The sequence below is a fragment of the Myotis brandtii genome, unplaced genomic scaffold, assembly GCF_000412655.1.
Source record: "Myotis brandtii unplaced genomic scaffold, ASM41265v1 scaffold2070, whole genome shotgun sequence".
Classification (NCBI taxonomy): domain Eukaryota; kingdom Metazoa; phylum Chordata; class Mammalia; order Chiroptera; family Vespertilionidae; genus Myotis; species Myotis brandtii.
This window is the reverse complement of record NW_005357737.1, coordinates 88,899-102,507: the sequence shown is the minus strand read 5'-3', so window position 1 is coordinate 102,507 and position 13,609 is coordinate 88,899. Positions and strand designations below refer to the sequence as shown.

General features: G+C 40.6%; 1 protein-coding gene across 1 annotated transcript in view; it reads left to right on the top strand.

Moving 5' to 3' along the window:
• Nucleotides 1-12,994, top strand: part of LOC102240725 (cytochrome P450 4V2) — a 38,770-nt gene extending 25,776 nt beyond the window's left edge. The window contains exon 10 of the mRNA XM_014539006.1: nucleotides 12,971-12,994. Within this exon, the coding sequence (XP_014394492.1) occupies nucleotides 12,971-12,979 (9 nt within the window). The 3' untranslated portion in view covers nucleotides 12,980-12,994. The remainder of the gene's footprint in view (nucleotides 1-12,970) is intronic.
• Nucleotides 12,995-13,609: the final 615 nt, after the last annotated feature.

Genomic DNA, 13,609 nt, shown 5'->3' with positions numbered 1-13,609 from the left:
TAGGGCTGCTGTAACAAAGCACCACAGACAGGTGGTGGCTTAAATGACAGAATTTTATTTTCTCACAATTCTGGAGGCCAGAAGTCCAAGATCAAAGTGTCTGCAGGGCTGGTTTCTTCTGAGGCCTCTCTCCTTGGCTTATAGATAGATGTCTTCTCCCTGTGTCTTCACATAGTTTATTCCTCTCTCTCTGTGTGTGTGTGTGTGTGTGTGTGTGTGTGTTTCTAATTAATCCCCACTCAAGGATATGTTTTTATTGATTTTTAGAGAGAGATGGAAATATTAATGTTAGAGAAACATTGATTGGTTGCCTCTCATATGTGCCCTAGCAAGAATCTAACCCACAACCTAGGTATATGCCCTGATGGAATTGAATTCACCAACCTTATGGTGAATGGGATGACATATCAACCAACTGAGCTGCCCAGCCCGGGCTTGATCTCTTCTTTTTATAAAAACAACAGTCAGTTTGGATTAGGGACCATCCATAGGAACTCATTTTATTTTACTCACCTCTTTAAGGGCCCCATCCCCAAATGCAGTCACATTGTCAGGTCCTGAGGGCTAAGAATTCAGCAGATGAATTGGGCGGGAATACCATTCAGCCCATAACCTAAAGCATAACCAGTTTCATAGTAGAGTTTTAAAATGTAGATCTTTGGATTGAAGTAGAATATACTTTATATGGTAGAAAGCTTATTTATAACAATTAGTTTATTTAACCTGTTTTCATTGCTTTTAAGAATTGCTTTTTTCAAAGCCAAAACAGAGAATGCTCACCATAGGACCAGCGGAAGTACTTCAACAAAATGAATGCACATTGCCATGCATTGTACACACTTTTGGCTTTAGTATACCTGGGGTTTTAGTGTTTATGTAAATGCGGGCATTGGTACAATGAGGCCTGGTAACTCTATAGTAAACTACATGAAAGGCCCAGTAGGAAAGCGTTCTAGAGTAGTGGTTCTCATGCTTCAATGAGCCCAGGATTCACCTGGGTGCTGCATGGGGTAGATTCCTTGTCCTCAGAGCTATTCAGTGCACTGGGTGGGAGCCGGAAGGGCACCCAAGAATCTTTATTATTAGGAAGCATCCTGAGATCCTGAGTGATACTGGTTCTCCCAGGGCCTGTTGTGAAAATCTAACATCACTTGCTCCCTCTAATAGAACCTGTTCTTTCTCCCATTTGAGATATATCTGTAATTAAAGTTATGCTATTTACATTAATATGAAGGTCAAAGGTTTGCCATGATGGAAGAAAAGGTCATTCTTTCATGCATCCTGAGGCATTTTTGGGTAGAATGCAACCAGAAAAGAGAAGAACTCGGTCTGGCAGGAGAGCTAATTCTTCGTCCTACTAATGGCATCTGGATCAAGTTGAAGAGGAGAAATGCAGATGCATCCTAACTCTATTATTGGGCTGTGCCTTAGTAGGAATAAAGTCTTTCTTTAAGAGAATCTTTGCATTTACAATGTGTTAATCCCTACACCTAATTTATTCTTATCCCCACTTACCTTGGGGTCAAGTCTTCCAAAGAGAGAGTTTTTATATTTTCATCACCACAATTATCTTACCCTTGCTCTTGATCCCAAAAGGCAAGTTAACTGATGTTTGTACCCAAGTAAACATATTCATTTCTCAACAGAGGGATCCATAGACCAATTCATTTTCAATTGACAGACCCAAAGGATATAAGTTAATTGAAGTTCTAGAATTTTTTTAAGGTATTCTTGTTGAACACAAATATTTACACTAATAAAAGAGAAACATGCAAATTAACCATCACTCCCCAACTCCGGTACACCCCCCAGCCAATCAGAGTGACTATGCAAATTAACCCAACAAAGATGGCGGTTAATTTGCATACATAGGCTCACAGCGAATACTGAAGATGACTGAAGATGGCGGCGCCCACAGAGCTGGAGTGAGTAGGAGGCTTGGATTGCTCCCGGCGATGGAGGAAGCCAAGCTTCTCGCAGGCCCTGGACTCTGCACAAGGTGTGCCTGGGGGATTGGGTCGTCAGGGTGAACCAGGTTTCCAGCCCGCCCTGGGCTAAGCTCAAGGAGGGGCTGGGGCCTGGGTCACCGGGGGCGACCCAGGCTTCCAGCCAGACCTGGCCTCTGCTAGAGGAGCTGGAAAAAAAAAAAGGAGTTGCTGGGAGCAGCCAGAGCAGAGAAGCCAAGCCTCACTGCTGCGGCCAGACCAAAGGCCTGGGTCCTGGGTGCTGGAGGAAAACCGGTGCTTGCAGCCAGGGGAAGGAAGGCCTATTGTGTGAATCTTTGTACAATGAGCCACTAGTACATATATACAAATACATTTAGTTTGAAAAGGGTAATAAAATACTTAGGCTGGAGCTTAGGTTTTAAAAATTATGTCAGTGGCATCAGTTATCAGAATAATTATTATGATAATACTTTTCAGATTTTATCAAGGAGAGCAGATCATTTATAAGTTGACTCATAGGTTCTGTTCCTATTTCCCTTTTAACTTTGTACTTATGGCCTTCATTTCACTTCATTTTACATAACATCACAATTACCTTCACATATCATATATTACCGGGAGAGATTCCTCTTGGTGATCTCCAGTCCCTCGTAATGGCTTTTGGAGCTGGAAGCACCTTAGACCTTATCAGGTTATACTCCTTTTCATTCCAAGGAGATAAGATCAATCAGAGGTAAGTTTCTATCCAAAGTCATACCACTAGTGGGTGACAGAGCTGGAAATAGATAGAGGTCTAAACTCTAAATCTCTACTACAATATGCTATTGCTTTATGAAACTCGGGTCTATAACTGGGTGTATCATTAGAACACAGATCGTCTAGAATTCTCTCATCATTAAGGAGAAGAGAAGCCACTTAGTTTAGAGTTACACTACTGGGAAATTCAATCCTCCAGAACATACCTGTCAAGCCGACAACTGACACAAATTCCCTGAATTTGAATTCCATTGACAATATTTCTACTCCCTCACTCAGTGACTTTAAAAATCTTCTTTTAATAAATAATTTTAATGATATTGTTTCTGTTTCTACATTGATTTTAGAGTGGGAGAAATGGGGAGAGAGAGAAAAACATTGATGTGATGTGAGAGAGGCACCTTGATCCACTGCGTCCCATTCACCTCCTGAGTGGGGATCGAACTCACACCTAGGTGTGTGCCCTGACTGGGAAGCGAACTTGTGACCTTCTGGTGCATGGACAGAGATTGTTTCTTTGGTTTCCTCAAGGCAATAGCAGGTAGAAGCAGGTAAGAGAATGGAATATATATTCTTCAATGGATATCAAAGGAATAGGTGACCCAACCAAAGTCACTGGGCAAGTATTATGGGCTCGTGCATTCAAGGCAAGGTCAACAGCTCTACGCACTTTACCATCCCAATGACCCCAGTGCAGACAAGTCAGTCCGTATGTTGCTGAGAAAAAGTCAAGGGAGTATATGATGCAGTTGAAAATGATTCCCAAGATATGATAAACTTTGTTGTCTAGAAAGTAGATATAAGTAGAAAATTCATCCCCAGATGATTTTGGATAATTGAAGTTTTATTCTTAGAAATTGGTATTATTTCTCAATTTCATGCACTTACATTTAAACATTGCCTTTAAAAAATGTAGTGACCCTACACTAGACATGAAATTAATTTTAAAGCAAAGAATTGCTTTGTGTTACCTTTTGGCTTAAAATCTTCACTTGGCCCCAGAATAATTTATTTTTCATATTTCAATTGGAAACTCACTTAAACTGTGTAAGTTAAACTGAGTTGGAATGAAGAAAGTATGTCAATGTCTGCAGTATCAACATGAAGATGCTGCTTTTTTTTAAAATAAGAAGATGATCAAATATCTGCTTGTGTCCCTATTACCTATCATGCTCCTGCTTGAATGAGGTAGAGACTGATAATAAACTACATTTTAGACATGGGTGCTACATTTTATTCTAAGAATTGATGTCAGTTTGAAATATATGTTACTTTAAAAGATAAATTAGTGGGTGACTGCTTTATAATAAGTAATAAAAGGAATTGCACTTTTGAGTTAATATCCTCAGTGTCACTCAGACTCCCTAACAAAATGATCCCTGTGCAGTTATCATAGACTGATCTTGAGTTTCCCTGACTCTGAAAAATAAGGGGAAAGACCAACATATTTTGCTTAATAGAAAGGAGAAAGTGAAATCTCTTAGGACTTCCTGGGAATGGGAATCAGCAAAAGCCCCAAGCATCCACTGGGTACCCAGGGATTTATCATCTAGAAATCTCTGCAGGTGATGGACTACTGAATCGATGGTCTGTTCATTGTCACAGACAACTGTGGAACATCAGTTACTGGACCAACTACTGACCTGTCTCACAAATAAAGAGATTCTTGGACTATATCTAGAAGATCAAAATGTATTTCTAGCACCTCATGATGTGCCTAAAGTAAGACAGCTTCAGTTTTGTCTTTTTTTTTTTTTACCTCCAGTGATGTTGAAGGCTTAACTTGCTCTTGGATCCACTTGTTCATCTTTCTGGCTGCCCAGGGTATCTGTAGAGCCTTCCTCCAACACCATACTTCAAATTAGAAAATCATGTCTAAACATTATGACAACTTTTCTTTTGAAAAAAAAGAAAATATTAGCATCAGTTTTCTATATGGAAATGTAATTTTTAGTACAGCCTTTATTCTCATGAAACATAAGTTGACTAAGATCAGGAAAGACAGGACTCGTAAATGTAAAGTACAATAAAAAGAAATTGCTGGTGTCTTGATTGATACCCTCAATCTAAAAGGCATCACAGTTTGCATATTTGAAATATACTACTGCATTACAACCAAAAATTATTTTATTGGCCTAGTTATCCTCCATTTTTAATAAACAGAGCCCTGCAGTGCCGCAATATGCATTAAATATTTACTTAAGCATCAACTCCCTGAAAATCTAATTTTCTAACCAAACTGATGTAATGCAATTTTGAAGAATAGTTAAACAAAGGAGGAGATTTAGTGGGAAAGTGGTTATGTCTTTAAATATTTTAAGAAGTACAAAAAGGAGAATAAATTATTTTGTGTGGATGGAGTAGATAAATCTAGGATGGAAGGACAGAAGTTGCAAGGAGGTGTATTTCAGTGTATAGGGAGACTTTTTCTTAAAAATTGAAATAAGATAGAACTTCCTGAGTAGAAATGGGCTCCTCTGAAACCAGTATTTTTATGCAGTCAAGGTATCCGGACAGAGAAGACCAAACTCTATGCCAGGAGTGTTAAACTGGGTTTCCAACTTCCCTTTTTAAAATTCTCACCCAAGGATATTTATTTATTTTAGAGACCGAGGGAGAGGGAGAACAAGAGAGAGAAACAGAGAAGTGGCAGAGAGACATCGATCATTTGTCACCTGTATGTGCCCTGACCAGAAATTAAAACCACAACCCAGGTATGTGTCCTGACTGGGATTTGAACCTGCAAACTTTTGATGTACAGGAGGATGCTCCAGCCAACTGAGCCACCTAAGCAAATCTTTTCAGCTTTGTCGGCCTTACTGTCTCTGTCACCACTGCTTCACTGTAGTTGTAGAGTGAAAGCAAGCCTCCATAATATATGATTAAATGTACATGGCTGTGTGCCAATAAGACTCTATTTACAAAAAGAAGTACTGGGCCAGATTTGTTCTGGGAATTGTAGCTTGTCAGCCGTGTTACATCTTATTTCTGAATTAGGAGGGAGCAGAACCTAGACATCAACCAACTCCCTTTCATACTTAAATTTCAGTGATATTAGATTCTTTGCTTGTGGCATAGGTACCATTTGCTAGAAGATCCTTTCAGGTTCAGCTATCCACCCCCACCTGTTATTCAGTTGTGCAGCTAGGCAATTACAATGGAGAAAGTCCCATTAGATGAGATTTAAGCTTCATTAGACTCCAAAGAATGGGGAATGTGACGAACATTTTTCAAAAAGGAAACCTGGGTACTAATTGTATGGCCCCAACGTGAAACGGTTAATTTATTCAGTAGCTGGACACAGGAATGGCATGCTCATGGACCATGTTGACAGGACAAGACGCTGAAACCGTTGGCAGAAAGCTAAAGTCAATAGCGAAGGCAAGTGAACACGGCCTGCAGAGCCCAGCAGGGAGGCTGCAGACGGGTGGCCCTTTGTCAGAGGCAGGAGACCCTCGGCCCAGAAGCTCAGAAGCAGCTGTGCCTTCAGGTAGAGAATTTCTATTATTCCCATTGCTTCCAAATAAAGCAGGTTTTTAAAAAAAATTAAGTCTAGTTTTTACGTTATGAAGAAGCCACTAATTTGTTTTATTTGCCTGCCTATTTAGAAAGTGTTGAAGAAACTGGTGTTCTTATATGTGGACATATTTAAGTGTTAGCTATTTTAAACTCTAAGAATATTGACTGATTTAAAAATTAACAAATGCGCTTCAATATGTTGAGAGCTTTACTTGGGGAATCTGGAACGATATTATTGCCATTATGTACAATAATTTTCTTTGTGCTCAACTCAAGAGGGTTCACAACTGTTTAGTTCCCTTCTACAAGCTTCCTTTCCATAATTATGAACAACACCTGTGACAAATGAGCAATGAACACAAGTATTCCTCTGGATGTCTCAATTTGCATCTTGTGTCGAGTCTGGGGCACTAAATGTGTAGAAACCCATGTTCTCTATATGGTAATTGTGTGCTGAGATTACCCTCGGCCCAGAAGCTCAGAAGCAGCTGTGCCTTCAGGTAGAGAATTTCTATTATTCCCATTGCTTCCAAATAAAGCAGGTTTTTAAAAAATTAAGTCTAGTTTTTACATTATGAAGAAGCCACTAGTTTGATTTAATTGCCTGCCTATTTAGAAAGTGTTGAAGAAACTGGTGTTCTTATATGTGGACATATTTAAGTGTTAGCTATTTTAAACTCAAAAGAATATTGACTGATTTAAAAATTAATACATGCACTTGAATTTTTTGAGAGCTTTACTTGGGGATATTATTGCCATTATTTACAATAATTTTCTTTCTGCTCAAATCAAGAGGATTCACAACTGTTTAGTTCCCTTTTACCAACTCCCTTTCCATAATTATGAACAATGCAGGTGACAAATGAGCAATGAACACAAGTATTCCTCTGGATGTCTCAATTTGCATCTTGTTTCGAGTCCCGGAGCACAAAATGTGTAGAAACCCATGTTCTCTATATGGTAATTGTGTGCTGAGATTCACCATCCACACGTTGAGAAGAAACTCTACGTCACCTTAGATTAAGGCTCATGTTCAATAGCCCTCACCCAGCAGAGTCACACATGTGCTGCTTTCTCTTTTAGGATGGTTCCCTTCAGGCAAGCAGCTTATTTCATTTGCCTGTTTGCTACAGTCTCCTGTGGTGAGTGGATTATCTACAAGACGTCCAGTTATGGGTGTGGGAGAGAAGTTAGGAAGGACAGGGCACCACTGGAAAAAGCTACTGAACATAGAGCTTTGGGGAAGGAGCCAGGCCCTAATAAGTCAGGACTAGTTCTTTGAATGCTCAGTATTTCCCAGGCACCTTAGGGGAAGGAGCCCAGGAGTGGGAGTGCCTCTGGGTATGTGTTGGCAGAAACTTCTGTTTGGAAAGGACTCCCTGCAAAGCAGCTCGAAAACAATCAGCCTTCTATCAACATTAGTTAAAAATCAACTCTGTCTGAATGTTCCAGAGTGCCAGGCATTTTAAAGTGCCTGCGTCCAATCTGAGTATCCTAATAGGTACACAGTACATACTTTGATTCTTTTAGGCAACCTGCAAACCATTTCAAAATTGAAAGTTCCTGTTTTAAATTCAATTCAGTAAGCCATCCATCTGAATAGCTCTAGTTTCAACAAACCAGTAGTTTTGACCTTATTTCTCTCTCTCTCCATTCCATGAAATTTTCAGGGAATTAGGATGATCTGGACACTGTTTCCCATGATTCCTGGTAGAGCGGTGTTTTGTCTGTGCCACCTTGAGGGGTGGATTTGGAGTCAATGTTAACTTAGGATGACATCACAGTGCTGTTTCCTTATTTCTCAGATGTATGGCTAAGACAAACACCTCTTGGGTAAAGGTTGTATTTCTAAAGAGAGATAATTTCTTCAGGAAGAAGCTTTTTTTTCTAAACCGCAACTCCCCTCCATCCGTCCACCACTCTTCATTGTTCTTCTGTGCCATAATCATCTCCACGTACAAGTCCACTGATGCTGAGGATTAGAAGCCAGAGATGCCCTGGATCATGGCCACCACAATGTTCTCTTTATGGAAAAAAAATTATATATGTTCATGCTAGGAAAATGGAGGTTCAAGTAAGCAGAAAATGAGAAACTACATATTGTCTATAATCTCATCATTCAGAAATGGCTACTTTGAAAGGTCTTTTGTTTAATCTTTCATTTATTTTTCTACACATGTCTACTTACACATTTAACAAAGATGTCATTAATCATAGATATTTTTATTACTCATGTTTCCTATTTATAGCTATCTTCTCGTGTGAATTTGTATGTCATATTATTTGAAGCTTAGTATTCCCCCCATTCATGTTATTTTTGTATGCAGGTTTCTGCACACATATTCAGTTATTTTGGTAGAATAGCCTTTTAGAAAGAAGGTAGAAAGGTGTGGGTATTTTGGAAGGTTTCATGCTCTACATTGTGAAATTCACTTCCAGAAAGGCTATTCCTACGCTGACTTTCTCCCCAGCACATGGGAGGGATCATTTCCCCACTTAGGCTGACTGGAATATTCATCAGTTGTTCCTCTCCTGGCACCTCCTCACCTCTCTGGAGCAGTCGACTAACTCATCTATGGGAAACCGCTGCCTCCCAGTTAGGGTCCATGCGGTTGTGGCTGTGACCCAGGCAGGCCTGACACAGTAAGTGCACACAGCCTGCTGCCTGAGGTGACCTGCTCAGAGCCACCGCCTGGCAACGACACTATTGTTTGCACTTCTAGAGATAATACTGATTTTTTTTTTTTTGCTTGCTTCATACTGGACTTGAGCTTGGGAGCACAGAGAGGCCTGGGCTCTGACACAGTCTTGCCATTATGTGAAGCAAAGGCGACACCAAAACAGAACAATCATCTGCCAACAAATGGTGTTATGATAGGGTCAGCTGAGCCCCATGCCCAGGTCTGCCTGAATCCAGATTCCCCATGGACTCTGGGGTCTGAGCCCGTACATTTCATTTTTATCAGTTACGTTGAACTTTGAACTAGGCTTTTTGTTTGTTTTTTTATCATTTGCAACTAAAGTCAGTACCTCAACACAGGGTACTTAGATAATTTAAAATGTTTGCTACTCTGGTGAGTAAAATGGCATCTAGTTGGTTTAACTTGCCTGTATTTATGATTCTTAACAATTTTTCATATACTTAATCAGTCGCTTGTTTTACTTTTGCAAATTACCTTTTCATATCCTTCACCCAATTTATAAAAATCAGAGTCCTTTTCTTCTCCTTATTGATTATGTAATTTTTTTAAAAAACAAAACCATATAACCCAAAGTCTGCGGACACCGGGCCCAGTGTGATATAACATAACTTTATGTTATGAGATAACTTGTGTAACATTGTTTTACAGACGCTCTAAAATACAATACAAAAAGCCTCTCATCAAGTTATCATCATCACCAACCTATGAGGATAAACAAGAACACTCACTAGAACTTTCTTTCTGCTTCTCTCCAAAGTTAGTGTATTTTTAGCTGCCCTTACCCGGCCGAGTCACCTGGCAGTTGACAAAGGCTCAGGCCCAGCATGGGGGCTCTCAGCTAACACCAGTCATTGTGTGCACCCTTCCTGTGCATTGAGATGGGGAAAGTGGTAGCTTAGTAATTATGAATCAGCCAAAGCACCAGTCGCCTAAGAAGCAGGCCCTCTTGCATACTTGGCACTTCTATTCCCAGAAGCTCCCGCCTAAAGAGCTCTCTGCTCTTTCTAAATATAAACCTTACCCAAAGGCAAGTCATCTTAGCCACACCTCTGAGAGGGAGAGAAGCAATTTTGTTGGGTTGGGTGTCATAATAGAGCCCAGGGCTAGAATCCTCAGAGGAGTTGGACAGTGCAGAGGAAATTTAAACTTGAGTATTAATGAAATACATGTGTCTAAGCTGTCCATTCCCTGAAAGATAATACAAAAATAGACATGGTTAAAGTTGAAGCGTGACTGCTGCCCTAAGCCATGGACAAGGTTGTTACGTGAATATCCTGTGGTTAACGGACAGTTGACCAGCCAGAGGGAACGCACTACTGGAGTTGGAAAAGCTTATTAAGCAGACTTTGAAGTGGGTCTTTCCAGGAAAACCCAAGAGTATAAGAGTAAAGATAACAATAATCATATGTGGGATGCAGGGTACGTTAGAACTATGAACAATTCCAAACAGCAAACACCTCCAAATATATTTTCAGCTTGGCATATACATGCATTTGCTTAAATTATCTAAAAACAGAGCTTGTAGAAACTTAGCCAACACTGCCTTGCACTCATGCCTAAAGTAATAACTGTCCAATAACTGTTAATTTGCTCGATTAAACTGAGATGAGGAAGAAATTTTAATATTGGACAATAAAAGGGAACAAGATGGGAAGTTCGAAAGGCCAGACACTCATTAGCCCTGTGGATCATGGATAAGTCGGTACTGCCCTGAAACCCAGTTACTTAACAGCTTTCTTAAAAAAAGAAAAAGTCAGATGCATCTGATCAAGCCTGTCTCCAGCTTCCCTTACAGAACTCTTGGAAGAATCTAGGGGGATGTTTGTTAAGAAAGTGTTTTGAGCCCTAGCCGGCTTGGCTCAGTGGATAGAGCGTCGGCCTGCGGACTGAAGGGTCCCAGGTTCGATTCCGGCCAAGGGCACCTGCCTGGACGGGCTCAATAATCCCCAGTGGGGGTGTGCAGGAGGCAGCCGATCAATGATTCTCTCTCATCGTTGATGTTTCTATCTCTCTCTCCTTCTCCCTTCCTCTCTGAAACCAATAAAGAAATATATATTAAAAAAAAAAAGAAAGTGTTTTGAAAAGAGACCATACATCATTATTTTTAAGACATGGTATTTTCATAGCATGTCAGGCAACAGGGAGAAGCCAAGCTAGGAGTGAGTTTTCTTGGCAATAATTTATGTGCAAATTATTATATGATTTAATAAAAATGCACCCCAGTGTTTTTTCATATAGAAGTACCCATAAAATGCCTTTTAATCATAATTTGTTCAAATAGTGGCCTTAATATGTTTTATTCTGCCCTTATACTTAAAGTCATGTTGCACAGATCTTTGGGTATTCCATTTAGGAATTAAGAAGGATCATGCCCTAACCAGTTTGGCTCAGTGGATAGAGCGTCAGCCTGCAGACTGAAAGGTCCCAGGTTCAATTCCAGTCAAGGGCATGTACCTTGGTTGTGGGCACATCCCCAGTAGGAGGTGTGCAGGAAGCAGCTGATCAATCTTTCTCTCTCATCGATGTTTCTAACTCTCTATCCGTCTCTCTTCCTCTCTATAAAAAATCAATAAAATATATTTTAAAAAATAAAAAAGAAGGATCAGAACACAGATACATTTTTATTAAAAGCATTATTTGCATTTGTTCCAAATTAACGTGTTTTTTCAATGATAATATCACAGGATGCCTACCTCAACAATATGAAAATGTCTTCTTCAGAGGTGGGGATGTGACCGCCATGTACACCCTGAGCGCCCATCACTGCCAGGTGATGTGCACCTTCCACCCCAGGTGTTTGTCATTCAGTTTTCTCCCTGCAAGTATAACTAACGGCACAGATAAAAGGTAAAAGGTGATATTTCCTTATTGGGGAAGCCAGTCATTTTTCAAAATGGAAGCAGTTGTGTGCAAAGTGGTGCAGCATCTCACAGGGGCATGCTTCTCAAATGGGGTTCAAGGAATCACCTAGAGTGGATCTTACAAAAGGAATTTCTTAGGCTGAGTCCCAGACCTACTGAACGAAAGTTGCAGTGGCCTGGAAATCTTCATTTTAAACAAGTGCTGCATTCACTTAAAGTCGTAGAAGCTAGTTGTTTTCTATCAAAGGTTTATAAGGAAAATGCTTGTGAATCACCGGGTGAATCGACTGTTTCAATAAAGGATTTAATAACAGGTGTATATTTCACGTGCACAAGGAGTCATGGTCACAACTGTCGATAGCACAGTCTTAAGTAAATAGAATGGAAAGCAAGCTTTTTGTTGAGAATATCTATACTAATAAAAGCCTAGGTGGTCCTCGAGTCCTCGAACGTGATTTCATCACAAGATGGCTGCCACAAGATGGCCACCACAAAGATGGCTGCCACAAAGATGGCTGCCACAAGATGACCACGTGCTCAGTGTAGTCTATTTTCACATTTATTGTATTTCCTCCTTATGAAGTTATATATTGGTTACTTCATAGGTGAGATTCAAAATATCCTAAAAAAGGCAAATATTACTCTGGTAACAAATGGAGAATGCCAGAAAAGATATAGAGATTATGAAATAACCAAACAGATGATTTGAGCTGGCCATAAAGAAGGGGGAAAAGATGTTTGTAAGGTAATGTCTTCTGTCATAATAATCATGCCAAAGAGAGGGAGGAACACAGGCATAAAGCACAAAAATGGTAACAAACAAGTAGCTATCTACTTATATAAAAACCATGGGTGGTGTTCATCACGACCACAACCACCGTGACCAAGCAGAAGGAAGTCAGTCCTTCAGGGTTGTCTTGGCAACAGCTTCGCCCTCCCCCGAGCTGTTTCCTGGAGCTGTTTCCTGTAAGGGCAGGGTTTGAGGCAGGAACCTGCCCTGAGAGCATGGAGGCATCTCTTTCTAAAGTGTGCTGTGCCAGCACGGGCTGAACCTGAGTGGGGGCAGCTGAAAGGCTTAGAAAAGACAGACAAGAGAATGAAAGCCGGGTCTCGGTGGGAGGCTGCTTCTCTGAGAGACGGCGCCCACGCCCACAGCCATGCCTTATTTTATAGCAGATGCTACGAGGCAAAGTAAGGGTGTGACCAAGATGTTTACAACATTCTCCTAGATTTCAATCTTACTCAACTACACGCACCTGAATTCTATCAAGCCTACATCACTCAGGCACGTGGGGCCACGTGTTCAGACCATAGGTTCAAACTTACAACTACAGCTGTTGGTTATAATTGTGCTGGGAGGGCCCTGCCCTCCAAGCTAGGACTTGCACGTGGCAATGAGACAATTCTGCCCTCTCATAAGTCCAAGGCTTGAACCTGTCCAAAACACTGTAGCGGCTCCCCACAATAAAGTTTTATTTTTTTTAATATATTTTATTGATTTTTTACAGAGAGGAAGGGAGAGGGATAGAGAGTTGGAAACATCGATGAGAGAGAAACATCTATCAGCTGCTTCCTGCACACCTCCTACTGGGAATGTGCCCGCAACCAAGGTACATGCCCTTGACGGGAATCGAACCTGGGACCCTGCAGTCCGAAGGCCGACACTCTATCCACTGAGCCAAACCGGTCAGGGACCCACAATAAAGTTTTAATTCTGTTTCTTTGTTACTGATGTTGTGGCCCCACCCCATAACAAAGAAACAATTTCTGGAGGATGAGGCCCAGGAATCAGGATTTTAAAAAGATTCCCAGGTGATTCTAATGT